The sequence below is a fragment of the Pongo abelii genome, chromosome 18 (genome assembly GCF_028885655.2).
Source record: "Pongo abelii isolate AG06213 chromosome 18, NHGRI_mPonAbe1-v2.0_pri, whole genome shotgun sequence".
Taxonomy (NCBI): domain Eukaryota; kingdom Metazoa; phylum Chordata; class Mammalia; order Primates; family Hominidae; genus Pongo; species Pongo abelii.
In genome coordinates, this window is record NC_072003.2 from 24,281,183 (window position 1) to 24,301,581 (window position 20,399).

Consider the following 20,399-nt stretch of genomic DNA (forward strand, 5'->3'; position numbering starts at 1 on the left):
CCTGCCACCACACCCAGCTGATTTTTATATTTTTAGTAGAGACAGGGTTTCACCATGTTGACCAGGCTGGGCTCGAACTCCTAACCTCAAGTGATCCACCTGCCTCAGCCTCCCAAAGTGCTGGGATTACAGGCATGGGCCACCGCGCCTGGCCTTGAATTAGTCACTTTTAAATGTTTATCTTTATGTGACTTCCTCTTCAATAAAAAGCTTGGGGAAGCTTACACAGTCACAGTACTGGCTTCTTCCTCTTTTTCCTTCCATACAAGTGGCTTAGGGATGGGATAGAGTAGTTGACTTATTTGGATAAAAACCACTATCTTCTGTCAGAAACTCAAAAGGAATCATTGCTGGCATGTTAGCCTAAAGAAAAACAACCAGACAAGTGCCCAATGATACTTAAAAATGTTATTTATTATCTTGCCAAATTTAGGCTGGGCATGGTGGCTCATGCCTGTAATCCCAGCACTTTGGGAGGCTGAGGCAGGTGGATCACCTGAGGCCAGGAGTTCGAGACCAGCCTGACCAACATGGCAAAACCTCATCCCTACTAAAAATACAAAAATTAGCCGGGCATGGTGGTGTGAGCCTGTAGTCCCAGCTACTCAGGAGGCTGAGACAGGAGAATTGCTTAGACTCAGGAGGTGGAGGTTGTAGTGAGCCAAGTTCATGCCATCGCACTCCAGACTGTGCGACAGAGCGAGACTCTGTCAAAAAAAAAAAAAAAAAAAAAATTATCCTGCAAAATTTGAAAAGGAAATCCAAATCAACAGCTTCTAAACTATTTTTTAACGTGACTCATAATAAGAAATACATTCTGTATTTACATATATATGTTCTATATTTTTGAAGAAAAGAATTAACCAAATCATATTTATTTTACATGTAATACATATTTTTTATTTTCCTTCATTTGTTTTGAATGCTCTGTGCAATCTACAAAAAGTCCAATAGTAATAAATTATTCATTAAATTGAACATTATCTTGTCTTTTGAAATGATAATCTCAAAAATGATCTTTTATTTTTGAGATTTATATATATATGTATATATATACATATATACATATATATACATGTATACATATATATATATTTTTATTTGAGACAGAGTTTCACTCTCTCACCCAGGCTGGAGTGCAATGGCACAATCTTGGCTCACTGCAACCTCCATCTCCTGGGTTCAAGCAATTCTTCTGCTTCAGCCTCCGAGTAGCTGGGACTACAGATGTGTGCCACCACGCCCGGCTAATTTTTGTATTTTTAGTAGAGATGGGGTTTCACCATATTGGCCAGGCTGGTCTTAAACTCTGGACCTTGTGATCTGCCCGCCTCAGCGTCCCAAAGTGCTGGGACTATAGGTGTGAGCCACTGTGCCCGGTCCGAGATAAAATTATTTTAACAATATGCTATGAAGAGAAAAACACTGGCTATGAAAGAATATACATAGTTTTACCCTATGTGTTTAAAAATAAATATTGAAAAAGTACATATGCAAGTAAGCTTACTGTTTTTTTGGTAATACTTTACTGCATTGTCTGAATATTGACAGTCAGTATGCATTATGAAGCTACATGGCTAACATTGAGTACTCACTGTGTGTGCCAGGCCCTGGGTTCAATGCTCTACATGCATTTATATTTCGTTTAATTCTCTCTGCAACCTGAGATGGTATAGCCACCCCATTTTACAGAGTTGAAACTGAGGCTCAGAGAATGAAAGTTAAGCATGAGGTTGCAGTCAATAAGAGGCAGAGCTGGAACTGAAACCTACGTGTGTCTGACCACCAATTCATGTTCTGACGGCAGGCCAGTCTGCTTCACAGAGTGTGGAGTAGATGGTGCATGCCTGCTAGGATGGGCTAGGTATCACTGTAGGTAACAAACAGCCCCAAACAATGGAAATGTACAACACTGAAGGCTCTTTTCCTGCCCATGCTGCACGTCCTCCATGGCTCTCCTGTGCCCTGTGCCCCACATCCCCTCATCCTGCCACGAGAATAAAGGAGCAGCCTCCATATGGGAGCCGTCAGCTGCTCTAAGAGATGAAGGAGAGGGTGGCCAGTCTCAATGCCTCCCAACTCTTTTGTGTCGAGGTGACACGCTTCACTTCCACTCACATCTCCTGGGTCAAAGCAAATCCCATGTGTACATCCACTTTCAAGTGGCCCAGGAGAGAAGCTGAAATACTCGGTGGAGTATTTCATTAAGGCCGTCATATGGTGTCAGCCGGCACGGGAGACTGTGGAGGGGCAGAGGAGGAGAGTGGGGAATTGATGGGAAATGACAGCAGGACTAAGTCACCACGGATTTGCTTTATCGTCAACCAGGTGAAGTTTGTCCCAGAGCTGCACTAAATCATCACCAGCATGATTAAACGGGGTACACTTCAAAAAAGCAGTTTGGTCAGATGTAATCAGCAGTGAACTCAGAATCAACTGAGTGACATTGAGTCAGTAAATCTCTGACTGCCTCAGTTACCCCATATGATAGTTTTGAGGATGGGAACATTGAGAGAGTTGATTTGGAAGGATATCAAGAGTGAAAATTCTAACATTTTAGTTCCTTTAAGTTAAATCCAGGCACTATCTTTCCTGCAAGTCTCCTGTTCCTTTCAGATTGCACAGGTGAGAGTGCTCAGATTAGGGCTGGAGGTTGTAAACTATCGCTCCCACACCGACGGTGCCCCCGTGTCGTGCATGTATTCTGTGCATTTTCCTGTGCTAAACACTCTCCCAAAACATCGTGGGGCCTGATTCTTCCTCTTTGTTCCAGTGGCCCTGGGTGACTCAAGTGCCCATTCAATGACCAGGACACAGAAGTTTTAGAGAGATGCTCCATGAGGCCCCAGGTGGGAGCCTGTACCCTGCCGGAGCATGAGGCAAGGGACAGGGCATCGTCTGTGGGGGGAGTGGGGGGAGTGGGGGTAGTGGTCAGCCAGGCTTGGTGACTCTACTTGCTCACCAGAGGCTCCTACACCTGTCACCTCCGATGGATCCACTGCCTCTGTGCCTGCCTGTACTGCTGATGCTCCAGTGGCTAACTCAGCATCCCAGCCTAGGCCCAATGCCACTGAAGTTGGAACTGCCCCCTGGGGACCCAGGAGTCCTACCACTCAGCTGTCCCCAGGAGTGCCCAGACCCTCATTCTTATCCAGGACCCAGGAGCCCTACCCCCTGTCCTTCCCTCGTCAGCCGTACATGATGATTTACTGCTGTTACCATCATCACTGCCCTTAGTGGCCAAGGGCCTTCCAAGGTGCCAGCTCTGCAACGAAAGATGCCCTTGGGAGATGATGACACTCAGGTACACGGGTGCTCAACAGATTGCTTCCTCCTATCCTCAGACAGTCTTTGCATGCATGCAGCCATTGGCACTCCCATTGCATGGAAGGAAACCAGCCCAGGGTCACACAGCTGGTCAGCAGCAACACAGCTGGTCTCAAATCTAAGGTGCCTGGCCATGCCTCCACGAGGGACTGGCCTGCAAGGGAGGTTGATCCTGGCTTTGGGGAGCCTTTCCTGGGCTGCACGAATAACCCCCACTGTTTGAGGCCCCAAACTCTGCTCACATCTTCCTTTCCCTGTCTCTGCTTGGGCTCTAATGAAGGTGACTCTAGCAACCCTTCATGGACATTATAGTACTCTCTGCCATTCACTTTTGGTCTAATCTGACTTCAACCCCCACTTACTTGGTCTCTCCTTTTACAACCAACACAACCGAAATCTAGGGCTTCTTTTTTTCTTTTCTTTTCTTTTTTTTTTTTTTAAGACAGAGTCTCATTCCATTCTGTCACCCAGGCTGGAGTGCAATGGTACGATCTTGACTCACTGCAACCTCCGCCTCCCGGGTTCAAGGGATTGTCCTGCCTCAGCCGCCTGAGTAGCTGGGATTACAGGCATGTGCCACCATGCCTGGCTAATTTTTGTATTTTTAGTAGAGACGGGGTTTCACCATGTTGGTCAGGCTGGTCTCGAGCTCCTGACCTTGTGATCCGCCTGCCTCAGCCTCCCAAAGTGCTGGGATTACAGGCATGAGCCACCACGCCCAGCCAAATCTAGGGCTGGAGCATGGCTGCAGCATACAAATAGAATTGAATTCCATAGTTTTGTTAACCCTGTTTTTTGTTGTTTTATTTGTTGTTGTTGCTGTTTTTGAGACACTCTCGCTCTGTCGCCTAGGCTGGAGTGCAGTGGTGCAATCTCCGCTCACTGCAACCTCTGCCTCCCAGGTTCAAACTATTCTCCTGCCTCAGCCTCTCAAGTAGGTGGGACTACAGGCGCCCACCACCACACCCGGCTAATTTTTGTATTTTATTAGAGACGTGGTTTCACCATATTGGCCAGGCTGGTCTGGAAGTCCTGACCTTGTGATCGGCCCACCTCGGCCTCCCAAAGTGCTGGGATTACAGGCATGAGCCACAACACCCAGCCCCTGTTTTGTTTTGTTTTGCTTGTTTCTTAGGGTTGTTTTTCTATTTGTGGTAAAGGCATTGGCTTTCCATTTGTAGCATCAATAGAATATTTCCTGCTTACAATAACCTTATGTCATAGTAAATGGTAAAGGGATTTAAAGCAGTGGTTTTCAGCTGCCAGAGGCCTGAGCGAGTTTGGGCACACTCTGTGTGATCGGGCAGAAGAAGGCCTTTGGGAAGTTTAGCTGAGGACAGGGCCTGCAAAGGTGATGGATAGTGGGGGTCTGTCCTGGTCACCAGGCCCTGGGTCCTGCCCACCTGCTTGGTGCTCCCCACCCATCACTCATGATGCTGCCAAGCCCTCTGGGTATTGTGGCCAAATACCCTAGGAGAGAAGCTGATGAACTTTGTTTCTTGAAACGCAGATTTCTTGGACATCCCTGAAAGGTCAATCATGAAAGTCAACTTGGTTTTCTCCCCCTCATTTGGGTTCAGAATTTAAAGTCCATGCACACAGGCAGTAAGATGATAGATAAGTGACATCATCACTCTGTTTCGGATGTTAACATGTCTAGGTGGGTTAGGGGTGATGTGAGATCACACAACCTTGTGCCACAAAGTGGAATTCCCAGGCCAGAGGGAGACATTTTCTTGCCATGTTATGATCTTATCATTGAGTTTAAAGGCAATCTTGTTTCATTTTGGATTCTTTCTTATGTTTATATCTTATAAGGGCACTTTGAATTTCCAAGCAAATAATAATTTGGAGTTAGCTTTTAATCATTGACTTCTAGCACAGTTATATGATCAGAAACATGCTGTGTGATTTGATTGCTCTAAAATATATTGAGATTTGCTGGAACAAAATAAGTCAGGTTAATTTTTGTAAATGTACCATGCATGCTTAAAATGAGTGTATCTACAACATTTGTCCCTGAGATACAGGTTGATGGCCTGATGGCTACGTGGATGTGATGGAGATGGTTTACTATTGGGACCTTCCGCATCCTGCTGATGTTTTGTTGCTTAGGATATGAATGGCTGAGCGGGGGCTGTAAAACCTAGCACTCTGCTTGGGTATGAGGTTCTTCCTGCCATCCTGCCATCATTTGTTTTTTATGTTTTGTCACCAAGAGTGACCTTGAGGAATCCTGGGAGCTCAGGAAGGAAGGAGTGCCCAGAAGCAGGGACAGGGAGCTGGCTGGGGAGGACCAGAAATCAGGTTTGTGAAGGTTCCAGAGAGGACGTGTCCTTGGGAGGAGCGTGGGGGGCTGAGATGGGGGAGGGGGCATTGGAATGGCGGGGCGCGCACGGACCGTCCATTGTGAGGCGGCACCACCAGCATCAGGGATTGGTGGAGAGGGAGTATAAAATCCCAGGGTTGCTAAGAGAGGGCACAGACCGAAGAAGGTTTGGCGGTTTGGCGGAAAGCAGAACCTTGGTCTCCATCTAACTGCTCCTAAGCCTCACGCTCCCTTGCCCTGCGCGTCCTGTTGCTTCCCTGATTGAACTTCTCCGTGACCTGTAGCTAAACCTTCCACCAGCGCTTGAGAACTTAATTTGAACCAGATCCTTTCCCAGACCCCTTTCTCCTCCTCCTCCTCCTCCTCTTCCACCTCCAGGTGCCCAACAGCCCCCTTCTCCTCCTTTCCCTTCCCTTCCCTCCCCTCCCCTCCCCCTTCCCTCCACCTCCCTGTCCCTGTCCCCTTCCATCCCCCCACCCTAAGCCACCCCTGCCTCTGTCTTGGCCACCTCAGGGCGCCCTGAGAGGACCAGGACATGCCGGTGTGGTGGCTGCTCTTTTGGCTCCTCCTGCTGGGATTTATCAGCCATCACCCCACCTATGTGAGTAGACGCTGGACCCACGGGGTTTCTTCCTTGTTCCCGGGCTGTGTCACGCGGCGTGAAATTACACAGCTCAGGCCTGTAATCCCAGCACTTTAGGGGGCCGAGGTGGGCAGATCACTTGAGTCCAGGAGTTGAAGACTAGCCAGGGCATCATAGCGAAACCCCATCTCTACAAAAAATTCCAAAAAAGATTAGTCGGGCCTGGTGGTTCGTACCTGTTATCCCAGTTACCAGAGAGGCTGAGGCGGAAGGATCGCTTGGGCCTAAGAGCTGGAAGTTGCAGTTAGCCGAGATGGCCCCACTGCACTCTTGTCTCGAAAAAACAAAATAGACCAAAACAACGTGAAATATCATTTGATTTGTGTCATCTGGTTTGATGCCTTTTTTTTTTTTTTTGACAGAGTCTCACTCTGTCACCCAGGCTGGAGTGCAGTGGCAAGATCTCGGCTCACTGCAACCTCCGCTTCCGGGGTTCAAGCAATTGTCCTGCCTCAGCCTCCTGAGTAGCTGGGATTACAAGCACAGACCACCACGCCTGGCTAATTTTTGTATTTTTAGTATAGACGGGGTTTCACCATGTTCGCCAGGATAGTCTCCATCTCTCGACCTCGTGATCTGCCTGCCTCAGCCTCCCAAAGTGCTGGGATTACAGGCGTGAGCCACCGCACCCGAGCAAAATATATAACTTTAAGTGTAAGTTTACTAACTTTGGAAAGTACGTACACCAGCATAACCCAACCCCCGTTCAAGATCTACATTATTTTATTTTTATTATTTTTATTTTATTATTATTATTTTTTTGAGACAGTTTCTCCCTTGTTGCCCAGGCTGGAGTGCAATGGCAGAATATCCCTTGTTGCCCATTGGAGTACAGTGGTACAATATCAGGTCACCGCAACTTCTGCTTCCCAGGTTCGAGCAATTCTCCTGCTTCAGCCTCCCGAGTGGCTGGGATTACAGCCGTGTGCCACCACACCCAGTTAATTTTGTATTTTTAGTAGAGATAGGGTTTCTCCATGTTTGACCTTGAGGAACCCTGGGAGCTCAGGAAGGAAGGAGTGCCCAGAAGCAGGGACAGGGAGCTGGTTGGGGAGGACCAGAAATCAGGTTTGTGAAGGTTCCAGAGAGGACCTGTCCTTGGGAGGAGCTTGGGGGTTGAGATGGGGGAGGGGGCATTGGAATGGCGGGGCGCTCGTCCAATGGCGGGGCGCTCATGGGATGTCCATTGTGAGGCCGCACCACCGGCCCCAGGGATTGGTGGAGAGGGAGTATAAAAATCCCAGGGTTGCTAAGCGACAGCCCAGCCCTAAGAAGGTTTGGTGGAAAGCAGAACCGGTCTCCATCTAACTGCTCCTAAGCCTCATGCTCCCTTGCCCTGCGCGTCCTGTTGCTTCCCTGATTGACCTTCTCCATGACCTGTAACTAAACCTTCCACCAGCGCTTGAGAACTTAATTTGAACCGGATCCTTTCCCAGACCCCTTTCTCCTCCTCCTCCTCCTCCTCCTCTTCCACCTCCAGGTGCCCAACAGCCCCCTTCTCCTCCTTTCCCTTCCCTTCCCTCCCCTCCCCTTCCCTCCGCCTCCCCGTCCCATCCCCTTCCCTCCCCTCGCCCTAAGCCACCCCCGCCTCTGTCCTGGCCCCCTCAGGGCGCCCTGAGAGGACCAGGACATGCCGGTGTGGTGGCTGCTCTTTTGGCTCCTCCTGCTGGGATTTATCAGCCATCACCCCACCTATGTGAGTAGACGCTGGACCCGCGGGGTTTCTTCCTTGTTCCCGGGCTGTGTCACGCAGCATGAAATTACACAGCTCAGGCCTGTAATCCCAGCACTTTAGGGGGCGGAGGTGGGCAGATCACTTGAGTCCAGGAGTTGAAGACTAGCCAGGGCATCATAGCGAAACCCCATCTCTACAAAAAATTCCAAAAAAGATTAGTCGGGCCTGGTGGTGCGTGCCTGTTATCCCAGTTACCGGAGAGGCTGAGGTGGAAGGATCGCTTGGGCCTAAGAGCTGGATGTTGCAGTTAGCCGAGATGGCCCCGCTGCACTCTTGTCTCAAAAAAACAAAATAGACCAAAACAACGTGAAATATCATTTGATTTGTGTCATCTGGTTTGACACCTTTTTTTTTTTTTTTGACAGAGTCTCACTCTGTCGCCCAGGCTGGAGTGCAGTGGCAAGATCTCGGCTCACTGCAACCTCCGCTTCCGGGGTTCAAGCAATTGTCCTGCCTCAGCCTCCTGAGTAGCTGGGATTACAAGTGCAGACCACCACGCCTGGCTAATTTTTGTATTTTTAGTATAGACGGGGTTTCACCATGTTCGCCAGGATAGTCTCCATCTCTCGACCTCGTGATCCGCCTGCCTCAGCCTCCCAAAGTGCTGGGATTACAGGCGTGAGCCACCGCGCCCGGCCAAAATATATAACCTTAAGTGTAAGTTTACTAACTTTGGAAAGTACGTACACCAGCATAACCCAACCCCCGTTCAAGATCTACATTATTTTATTTTTATTATTTTTATTTTTTTATTATTATTTTTTTGAGACAGAGTTTCTCCCTTGTTGCCCAGGCTGGAGTGGAATGGCACAATATTCCTTGTTGCCCATTGGAGTGCAGTGGCACAGTATCAGGTCACTGCAACCTCTGCTTCCCAGGTTCGAGCAATTCTCCTGCCTCAGCCTCCCGAGTGGCTGGGATTACAGCCGTGTGCCACCACACCCAGCTAATTTTGTATTTTTAGTAGAGATAGGGTTTCTCCATGTTGATCAGGCTGGTTTTGAACTCCCGACCTCAGGTGATCCGCCCGCCTCGGCCTCCCAAAGCGTTGGGATTACAAGCGTAAACCATCGTGCCCAGCCAAGATCTAACTATTACGTCACCCCAGAAAGTGAACTCTCACTGTTCCCAGCCAGTCTCTTTCTTATCATGGGTTAGCTTGCTTATTGTGGAATTTCGCGTATACAGATGCATGCCATGCCATAGGTACTCTTTTGTGTCTGCCTTATTCTGCTCAACACCATGTTTCTGAATCATTACCACTGTTGTATGGTTCTCTAACTCCATCATTTGCATTTCAGACTCAGCATATGCTGAGTTCACCCTGTTGAAGGGCTATCTCTGTTTAATTCACCATCTTGAAAGAAACATTTAAAATTGAGATGTTTTCAAAAATATATAGTTAAATCCTGAGGAATCGATGTAGAAATGCTATCACAAGCTGTCTGAACTTACTCAGGGGAAGTCTTCGTCTTCACTCACATAAGAGTCTAATGGAATGAATATGAACAATCTTAGAGAAATCCCACACTCTTCATGCCATTTGCATGATCTCCACCTTGGTCATATTTTTTTTTTTTTTTTTGGAGACGGAGTCTCACTCTGTCACCCAGGCTGAGTGCAGTGGTGCAATCTCGGCTCACTGCAACCTCTGCCTCCCCAGTTCAAGTGATTCGTCTGCCTCAGCCTCCCGAGTAGCTGGAACTGTAGGCGCGTGCCACCAGGCCCTGCTAATTTTTTGTATTTTTAGTAGAGATGGGGTTTCACCATGTTAGCTAGGATGGTCTCAATCTCCTGATCTCGTGATCCACCCACCTCGGCTTCCCAAATTGCTGGGATTACAAGCATGAGCCACCGCGCCTGGCCCACCTTGTTAATTTTTAAGCACTAAAATTTGATACTTATTTGTGAATGAGGTAATCCCTTCATTGTATTTTTTTTTTTTTTTTACTTATGCTGAGCTTTAAATTACAAAGATTCACATAATCCAAGAGAGAAGTATTATTTAGAGGGATTCTTTTATCATGTGATATATAATAAATGCATCCAATGTTACACGTCAATTTAAAAAACAAGTAAATAACTTTAAAGAAAAGATAACTACTGGCCAGGCGCAGTGGCTCACACCTGTATTCCCAGCACTTTGGGAGGCTGAGGCAGGTAGATCATGAGGTCAGGAGTTGGAGACCAGCCTGGCCAACATGGTGAAACCCTGTCTTTACTAAAAATACAAAAATTAGCCGAGCACGGTGGCAGGCACCTGTAATCCCAGTTACTCAGTAGGCTGAGGCAGGAGAATCGCTTGAACTCGGGAGGCGGAGGTTGCAGTGACCTGAGATCATGCCACTGCAATCTAGCCTGGGTAACAGAGCAAGACTTTGTCTCAAAACAGAAAAGAAAAGATAAGATAATTACTTTATACTTAGCTTGTCTTACCCATGAGTGATGGGCTGCATGTGGCCCAGGACAGTTTTGAATGCAGTTCAACACAAATTTGTAAACTTTCTTAAAAGATTATGAGATTTTGGCCAGGCGCAGTGGCTCTTGCCTCTAATCCCAGCATTTTGGGAGGCTGAGGTGGGCAGATTACCTGAGGTCAGGAGTTTGAGACCACCCTGGCCAACATGGCAAAACCCCATGTCCACAAAAAATACAAAAATTTGCTGAGTGCACTGTCAGGCAGCTGTACTCCCAGCTACTCAGGAGGCTGAGGCAGGAGAATCACTTGAACCTGAGAGGCAGAGGTTGCAATGAGCCGAGAGCACACCACTGCACTCCAGCCTGGGTGACAGAGTGAGACCCCATCTCAAAAACAAACAACAAACAAAAACAAAAGCAAAAAAAATGGCCGGGCACGGTGGCTCACACCTGTAATCCCAGCACTTTGGGAGGCCGAGGCAGGCAGATCGCCTGTCAGGAGTTCGAGACCAGCCTGGCCAACATGGTGAAACCTCATCTCTACTAAAAATACAAAAATTAGTCAGGCATGGTGGCAGAGACCTGTAATCTCAGCTATTCGGGAGGCTGAGGGAGGAGAATGGCTTGAGCCCAGGAGCTGGAGGTTGCAGTGAGCCAGGATTGCACCACTGCACTCCAGCCTGGACGACTGAGCGGAGCGGAACACTGTCTCCAAAAAAAAAAACAAGAGCTTTTTTTAGATCATCAGCTATTGTTAGTGTTAGTGTATGTTATGTGTGGCTCAAGACAACTTTGCTTCTTTTAATATAGCCAGGGAAGCCAAAAGATTGGATATCCCTGCTTTATACCAAGAGAGATGACACCCCACATTTGCAATGCCTAAAAACACTACCAGCCATCTGAAAAACATGAGACTTCTAACTTCTGTTCTTTTTTGTAGCAGTGGAATCCCACGGTGATATCTGAGGGATGTGGTTACCTTTTGGAGGAGGTTGACGGTTTCTAAGGATGATTCTTTCTGAGTGAAATATTGTCAGTGTCATTGACCTTTTCATTATTTCAACTATTATTATTCCAGGTTATCAATTCTCTGCCTGATGATTTTCATCCTGGGACTGACTTTTGTGGAATTCCTTGGATAGTTATCATTATTGTGTTTCTGGGAATTTCTACACTTGCCATTTTCCTCTGGAAAACTAGCCTTTGTGTGAGTATACTAACTTTCTGTAGAGGTATACTTGTAATCACAAATAAGAATAAATTATTTAAAACAATTCACGTTTCTGGACTTCATATGAATATGTGGTTTTACCCAAAAAATCAGGGAAATGATTTATTAGCATAAGAATTATGAAAATATCTGCCATTTACATTATGAAAATTAAATAGGTTGGTGTTTGTTTAATAAAATGTCAACAGAGCTTTTGGTCAAAAATAACCTTTTTTAACCTTAGTGTTATTTATCAGAAATGGAGTATGAGGTTTCATCACTTAAATAGGAAATTCTTTCTAAACTCTTCTGCTTTATAGTTCTAGCATATGGGTGGAAGGAAAGCTTCCAGTCTCCTCTCTGAAGATTCGCTGCAGAAATGAGCTGACAACAGACAGCTTAACAGGAGAAGAAAAACATAGAACAGGCATAAACATGGGAACCAGCTGAAAAATGAGACTGCTAGAAGGGCCGGATTGTTGATGCTTAAAGAGCACCCTCTTCTGTGGGGAGAGGGAGATAGATGGAGATGTAGGCCATTTAGAGGGGCAGCAAATGATTTTTAGGGGAAATGGAAGAGCTCAAGGAACAAACAATTGGCCTGAGACAAAGTTCCTCTGAGGTCATAGCGATGAGGTGACAAACTGCCAGAAGGTGAAGGGCAGAACTGCACTGCGTCTCATGATGCAGAGAAAGCCCCAGAGAATCTCTTAGAACTGCCCTCCAGAGAATCAATGAAAAATGTGTCTGGGCAGGGTAATTTTGAATGACATCATTCAAAGTGCATGTTCCCAGTTGCAACTGGAGGGAGATCAGTATGTCAAAAGTCTGTACTTGGTAAGAATTTGGCTGCTAAGTTGTGCCATAATTTGTCTTTTGAGCCTTTTTTCCATTGGGTAAGTTGAGCTCTACATTTTCTCTTGCCATTCATGGCAGTAAAGATGTGGTTGTCTGGGGGCTGAACCTCCTTCTGAACAATGATCCAAGATAAAAGTACTAATACCACAATGCTTTTTTATATTCAAGGGAAGAGGAAGTATGTTTCAGTTTTACCACCTAGATAATTACACGTCATTTGGCACTGCCTTTCAAGATATGTAGAAAACAGAAAATATATGCGTTATGAAGATATCGAGGCACATTTAACATTCTCTATGCCACTTAGTCCTGAAGAGAGAATTTTCGGTATAAATTGGAGGAAGTTTTTTTTTTTTCCCCACCCCCAAGACGAGTCTCCCTGTGTTGCCCAGGCTGGAGTATAATGGTGTGATCTTGGCTCACTGCAACCTCCACCTCCTGGCTTCAAGCGATTCCCCTGCCTCAGCCTCTCAAGTAGCTGGGATTACAGGTGCCCAGCACCATGCCCAGCTAATTTTTGTATTTTTAGTAGAGTCGGGGTTTTACCATGTTGGCCAGGCTAGTCTCAAAACCCGACCTCAAATGATCCGCCCGCCTCAGCCTCCCAAAGTGCTGGGATTACAAGCGTCAGCCACCACGGGAGCCGGGGGAAGGTTTTAAATTCACCGCTTTTTAAACATTCCATTGAGGAAAGTTCAGTTGAGCTGTTGGACTTGGACAACTTCACACCTTCTCATCTTTGTCCTTATCATCTAGTCGTCTATACCACTACCTCCTAAGCAGGGACATCATGGGTGCCATGAAGCATTCATACATGATGGCATTTCCTTGCTTCTCATTTCTTCATGTGTTTGACATTCCTCCTAGCTCCAAACTGGGCCAGCTACCTTTCCTATGAAATCTAGCAGTAGCTGTGGGATAGATGTGGTTGCTCTTTCATCTTTTTAGATTACCCGTGCTTCTCTCAAAATCCTAGTACACGTTTTGTTTTTTATCCTATGTGCAGAAATCAGAAAAGAACAAATTCTATGAAGAATTTGAAAGATATTATTTCAGGCCAGGTGTGGTGGCTCATGCCTGTAATCCCAGCACTTTGGGAGGCTGAGGCAGGTGGATCACTTGAGGTCAGGAGTTCAAGACCAGATGGGCCAACATGGTGCAACCCCATCTCCACTAAAAAGACAAAAATTAGCCAGGCATGGTAGCGGGCACCCGTAATCCCAGCTACTTGGGAGGCTGAGGCACAAGAATCGCTTGAATCTGGGAGGTGGAGGTTGCCGTGAGCCAAGGTAGCGCCACTGCACTTCAGCATGGGTGAGAGTGACACTCCATCTCAAAAAAAAAAAAAAAAAAGTTATTTCAATAACTACCTCAGGAGATTCATAGGTATCTGACCCACATCTGAGATGGGATATGCATTGCATTTTAGCTATGATGAGAACAAATATTTAATATCTTAGAAGATTGAAAGCATACTGTGATAATATGGAAATCTTGGTGGGAATTCAGTCGTTCATGAGAATGTTTTATGTTAGGTTCAAACCAGCCTCAATGAAGCTGATGTGAGGGAAGGGAAAGTGGACTCTGAGTAGAGCAGGGATAGAAGGAAGATGCTCCAGTGCAGATCAGGAAGGAGCAGGGGGTGAAATGTTACAAATTCTAGAACTCGGAGAGCTGAAGGTAATTACTTCCTTTTCAAGTTGTGAAACATGTTAACCTGTGGTAAAATACTTATAACATGATAATTACCACCTAACCATGTTGAAGTGTGCAGTTCAGTTGTGTGAAGTATATTCATGTCTTTTTTTTTTTTTTTTTTTGAGACAGAGTCTCACTCTGTCACCAGCCTGGAGTGCAGTGGTGTGATCTCGGCTCACTGCAACCTCTGCCTCCCAGGTTCAAGCAGTTCTCCTGCCTCAGCCTCCCGAGTAGCTGGGACTACAGGCGTGCGCCACCATGCTCAGCTAATTTTTCATTTTTAGTAGAGACGGGGTTTCACCATGTTGGCCAGGATGGTCTCCATCTCTTGACCTTGTGATTCACCTGCCTCAGCCTCCCAAAGTGCTGGGATTACAGGCGTGAGCTACCGCACCTGACCTATTTTTTTTTTTTTTTTTGAGACAGAGTTTCAATCTTGTTGCCCAGGTTGGAGTGCAATGGCACAATCTCAGCTCACTACAACATTTTCCTCCTGGGTTCAAGTGATTCTCCTGCCTCAGCCTCCCGACTAGTTGGGATTACAGGCATGCACCACCTTCCGGTGATCTCGGCTCACTGCAACTTCCGCCTCCCGGCTTCAAATGGTTCTTTACCTCAGCCTCCCGAGTAACTTGGATTACAGGCGCCCGCAGCCATGCCTGGCTAATTTTTGTATTTTTAGTAGAGACGGGGTTTCACCATCTTGGGCAGGCTGGTCTTGAACTCCTGACCCCGTGATCCACCCGCCTCGGCCTCCCAAAGTGCTGGGATTATAGGCATGAGCCAGCGTGCCCAGCCGTCATTCTTAAATTATTATTTCCTAGGTGTCTTTCCTCAAGACTGTCTTAAAGTCACAAAATGCACATGACGGATCCAAGGATGTACAGCGGAAAGCCTGGAGGTCCAATAGCCGTAGCCGGGAAGGTATGGCTCTGTTGGAGTCCCCATAGTGTGGAAATGAGTTTGCCCTGGAAAGGGAAAGAACAGCTTCTTGCCCTCAGGTTTCTCACTTTCTCCTCTCCTCACCCTCACCAAGGGCCGAGGTCCATTTGTATGCACACAAAGAAAAGGATTTCTTCCTTTCCAGGAATTAAATTTGGCCTGGAAGACCTCTTTACTTTATGGAGACATATGGAAGCCAAAGTTCGAGCTGAAGTCTGTAAGGTGACAAGGAAGGTCAACAGTCATTACAAAATCAATGGACAGAGGAAGACTGCCAAGGAAGAGTAAGATGTGCCTTGACACAAATACTGTTGTTATGAACCATGTGCCAATCAAAGTAGACAACTGTAAAGTCCTTGAGAATATTTTCTACAATATTTGTGGCAAATTCAGTGGGTTCAAAATTGAGCTTGTCCTTTCTGCTTGATTAGTTTAATCCGCATAATTCGTTTCCCTTCCTACATTCTTGTTTGTAATTTTTTCGAGAGAAGAGGAGGTGCTAGTACTGGCATTGGTTTTCCTTTCTCTCTTTTTTTTTTTTCCTGAGATGGAGCTTTGCTCCTGTTGCCCAGGCTGTAGTGCAATGGCAGAATCTTGACTCACTGCCTTTTGGTTTCAAGCAATTCTCCTGCCTCAGCCTCCCAAGTAGCTGGGATTACAGGTGCCCACCACCATGCCCAGCTAATTTTTGTATTTTTACTAGAGATGGGGTTTCGCCATGTTGTCCAGGCTGGTCTCGAACTTCTGACCTCAGGTGATCCACCCGCCTCGGCCTCCCAAAGTGCTGGATTAGAGGTGTGACCCACCATACCCAGCATTTTTTTTTTTTTTTTTTTTTTTTTTTAGATAGAGTCTCACTCTGTCACCCAGGCTAGAGTGCAGTGGTGTGATCTTGGCTCACTGCAAACTCTGCCTCCCAGGTTCAAGCGATTCTTATCCCTCAGCCTCTTGAGTAGCTGGGAGTACAGGCATATGCCACCATGCCCGGATAATTTTTGTATTTTTAGTAGAGGCGGGGTTTCACCATATTGGCCAGGCTGGTCTAGAACTCCTGACATCATGATCTGCACACCTTGGCCTCCCAATGTGCTGGGATTACAGGCGTGAGCCACTGTGCCCAGCCCAATTTTTGTATTTTTAGTAAAGACCGGGGTTCACCATGTTGGCCAGGCTAGTCTTGAACTCCTGACCTCAGGTGATCCGCCTGCGTCTGCCTCTCAGCGTGAGCCACCGCTCCCAGCCTGTATTGTTGAATTCAATGCTTGGCTCACCTCCAGATTCATTTTCACAGTCTTTCACGTTTTGGTCATATTACATTGTATTTTGCTGCCATATGATTGATCTTTTTTTGTTAAATGTGAGATACTTGTTAAAAAATATTTAGCAATGAATTGAGGCCTAGTAGCATGTTATCTTGCTGCAGAAGAGATGGAAGTCTACTTCTGGGGGATGGTCAGGGGTCCTCCATACAGGCTGCAATTGAGGTCGTCAGTGCAGGCTCAGTCCCTACAAAGGCCAGGGTATTTCCTATCCACCTCTGTTCTGATGTGTGACTCTTCTGGGTCTCAACCAGAGCCAGTGGACTTCAGTATGGGTCGCTTTCATTGGCAGACCCTCAATCCACTTGTTTTTCATCTAATCGCATGCATGTGTGCAAAAGCTGCTCTGCTTCTTTGCATCTCAGTAGTCCCTTCTGGAATTCAGCAATGAAACTCAGGGAAATGGGTTCCAAATGCAAGGCTGACTTTCGTCCTGGGTTTCCTTCTTCTCCATCTTGACCTCATGTCTGTTTACTGCCATGTTAGCAATTTGATGTATTCAATCATGGGTTTTATATTCTGTTTGGTGTCCCCCATTGTTCTCATCGGAGATCGGAAGCTTCAGATGCACTTATGTCAACTCAAGATTAGAATGCTTCCTTAGCTTCCCTCCAGAGTCAGGTTTTGTGTTTGTAGTTCCCAAGTGCACAGCAGGAGTAGTGAGGTCCTCACTAGCTTCTCATTTGCATTAATCTGTGAGCTCATTTAGCGTGGGGACAGGACCCTGCTCCCATTGCATTCTCAGCACCTCACTACACACTCCTTGTTTGAGACCACTCCAGACAGTGTGTGCTGAAGGATGCCCTGTGGTCAGAAACAAGTTCATTAACTTTCTCTTTGAAGTGTTTTTGTCCCTGTTTCCTAGCGTTCTGGGAATTTTACACATCCTTCCTATAAAACCAAGTATCAGGTGAGGTCCTTAGGATCAGGACCATGAATCAAGTGGTGTGAGGGCAACACAGCAAACTTACCTTTTTAGGCCATTTCCTTTTTCTGCCCTCACTCTCTGTGAACTGAACCTCGTTAAAGTCAGTCAACACCAGGGTGGATGGTTTGCAGTTGTCATCTATTTTCAGGACATAACACCCTGACTTCGGAGCCATTCCAATCATTTCTAATTCAATAGATGCACCCAGCATTCAGATTGCCTTTTCTCTCAACCAGGATCTTTAAAGTCGATGACAAGTGTTCTAGTCCTGAATCATGGCAAAGTGCAGTAGTGAACTTCAGGGGTAATGACACCATATTCTGGAAGGATCTCTCTATGGCTGATGGTCTCAGTTCCGGCATCAGCCTCTGACTGAGAATCAGGTCTCCCACAGGAGGAGGCAGATGAGGAGCAATCCTCTGCTTCCGATGGAGTTAGTTGTGATGAGGTGGTGAGGTCTGGTTTTTCACACTGAACTAAAATGAGCTTTCGCTGTGTCAAGCACAAGACTGACCCCAGAGACACACATAGTGCACCTCATAGAAGCTTTTAATAGTCTTTATATTTACTAAAGAATAGGACTAACTATAGAACTATGAAGATTAGCTGGAAATGACAGGTGACTTGCCAGCAGGCCAGAGTGTGATATTTCTTTGTCTCTCAATGAGAGGTGTCAATTCTCCCTTTGGTTGTGAGAATCAGTTGGTTCATTTATGGGAAGGTTGCAGGGGGGATCTTTGAATCACAGCCTTCAGATGCCAGAAGGGCAGAGGGAATCCCACACGGGCTGGTGGATCATGTGTGTGCATTTCCCTCCATTCTAATCTCAGGAAACAAAACATGAAAGAATGTGAGCAAGCAGAAAACGAGAGGCAGCTATCAGAGGCAGAGGAGAATGGGAAATTGGATATGAAAGAAATACACACCCAACTGTGAGTTCAGAAACTGAACCCCACCCTCTTAGGAAACCCCCATTGGAATGTTGTTTTTAACCTTTGTACAATGTTTAGACCCAGTAAATGCAGAAATAGAAACAAATGGTCAGAAGACATATCCAGAGAGAGAGAGAGAGTTGACAAAACAGAAAACAAAGTACCTTAAGATTTACCAGTGACCAAAAGATGTGAAGTAACAAAACGTCTCCTGACCCCGTTGCCAGCTAGACTGTGTGGAAACTTGGTTACCAGCTATTCTAGGGGTGGAGTGAGTTGTTGTCATCCTTAGGAAAGTGTGTTGTTGTAGGATCAACCACATCCTTCAAAAGGACTATGCCTGTTTATAAGCCCAGCTGTTTCTGCCCTGTGAAACATGGCAAGGATATTAATACAAAGAGAATAGAGCTTTATGATAAAAGATGCTCAATGAAGGATGAATTAGGGATATACTGAGAATGGGGAAGGAAATTGTCAACTCAGAAGTCAGCAGGCAATAAGCAAAAGAGGAGGAATCAATACAGCAACAGTTTGGATCAGACTGTACTGTTTTTGTTTTTGTTTTTGTTTTTGTTATTTTTTCTGAGGTGGAGTCTCGCTCTGTCAGCCAGCCTGGAGTGCAATGATGTGATCTTGGCTCACTGTAACCTCCGCCTCCCAGGTTCAAGTGATTCCCCTGCCTCAGCCTCCTGAGTAGCTGGGATTACAGGTGCCTGCCACCATGCCCGGCTAATTTTTTGTATTTTTAGTAGAGATGGGGTTTCACCGTATTAGCCACGATGTTCTCAATCTCCTGACCTCGTGATCCACCCGCCTCAGCCTCCCAGAGTGCTGGGATTACAGGCGTCAGCCACCGCGACCGGCTCAGACTGTACTCTTACAGCCATCTGAAATATGTTTTCTAGGTATAGATAGATTGTGTAAGGGTACAGTTGTGAGGATAACAGAAACATGGCAGATTATTTAAAGTCATCCTGAAAGTGGTGCTTTATCTGATGAAAGTGATTGTAATCCATAGGCAACCGTTTCAATGCACGCAAGAGTTGCAGCGGCGGGCAGAGGACTACTACAGATGCAAAGTAAGGAGCTTCCTCCCCGCAGTTGCAGGATAGCTCAGTGCTGATGCAGATGATGCCACGGCCCTTAGACTCTCTCAACATTCAATTTCTCATGTGTTGGCTTTTTCAGATCGCCCCTTCTGCAAGAAAGCCTCTTGCCAACTCAGGAAGTTTGTTTGTTTTCCTTGCTTTTGGACACAGTCTGCCAGGTCAGGACATGGATGTATTTTTCTCCCCACACCTCTGTGCTCAAGCCTTGCAAAGGTGGATGGCAGAGAGGAAGGCTGCCTACAAGCGGCACAGGTAGGTCATTGTGATGGACATTTTAAAGGATGTTTTTGTTTTGAGATAAAGCTTTGAGCATCTAGTAAAGAACTTGGTGTTTTAGTTTTTCAAGTCAATTCTTTCTATGTCTTCTAGGTGTGAAATGAGGCAAAAGCAGAGAGTGCCAGAGAGACACATGAGTCAGGAGCTAGTCCAGGGACGACCGGGCCTACAGAATCCTTTCTGGAGGGGTAGGAGCCTGCTGTGAAGGCAGCCGCTTAATTGGTGCTGCACAATCCACACACCTTGCTTCTCCTTTTGGGGATGAGGGCTCCGGTGGGGTGATTGTTATGTTTCCTGGAAACAATTCCAAGCACTTATAAAGAGAACAGTTGTCTCGCTGGGTGGCAGGATCCTAATTTTCTCAGGTGCCCGAGCTGAATGGCTCTTGGCTAGTCCTCTGTGAATGGTGGAGCTCAGGCCGCTCCACTGACTGTGGACGTTGCCCCACCCTGATGTCTTGGTTACTTTTAACTGAGGAGTTGAGCCTAGAAGGCAGATGGGCCAGCTCCCCTTTCCACCTTCACTCAGTGTGAAGGATTTATTTTTCTTTCACTTGAGAAAACAACAATAGCACTTTAGAATGGGAGCCACATGTGCTGATGAGAGCACAGATTTTCTGGCCGTGTCTTCATGGATCAATATTGTAGCTTGAGATCTGCTTTAAGAAAAGAAGCA

At 46.4% G+C, this 20,399-nt stretch overlaps 1 protein-coding gene across 2 annotated transcripts; it reads left to right on the forward strand.

Annotated features, from left to right (window-relative positions):
* The first annotated feature begins 1,074 nt into the window (after nt 1-1,074).
* Nucleotides 1,075-20,048, forward strand: LOC100939186 (nuclear pore complex-interacting protein family member A3-like). Of its 2 annotated transcripts, none has more exons than XM_054533589.2 (10): nt 1,075-2,849; nt 3,156-3,304; nt 5,547-5,634; nt 11,531-11,659; nt 15,043-15,142; nt 15,306-15,444; nt 18,238-18,339; nt 19,358-19,418; nt 19,528-19,700; nt 19,818-20,048. In XM_054533589.2, the coding sequence occupies exons 1-10, from the start codon at nt 2,838-2,840 to the stop codon at nt 19,927-19,929; spliced, it is 1,065 nt and encodes a 354-aa protein (XP_054389564.2). In that variant the 5' UTR covers nt 1,075-2,837; the 3' UTR covers nt 19,930-20,048. The 2 variants fall into 2 exon arrangements, with proteins under 2 accessions (XP_054389564.2, XP_054389561.2); XM_054533586.2 differs by having other exon boundaries at nt 2,966-3,304; nt 19,818-20,047.
* Nucleotides 20,049-20,399: the final 351 nt, after the last annotated feature.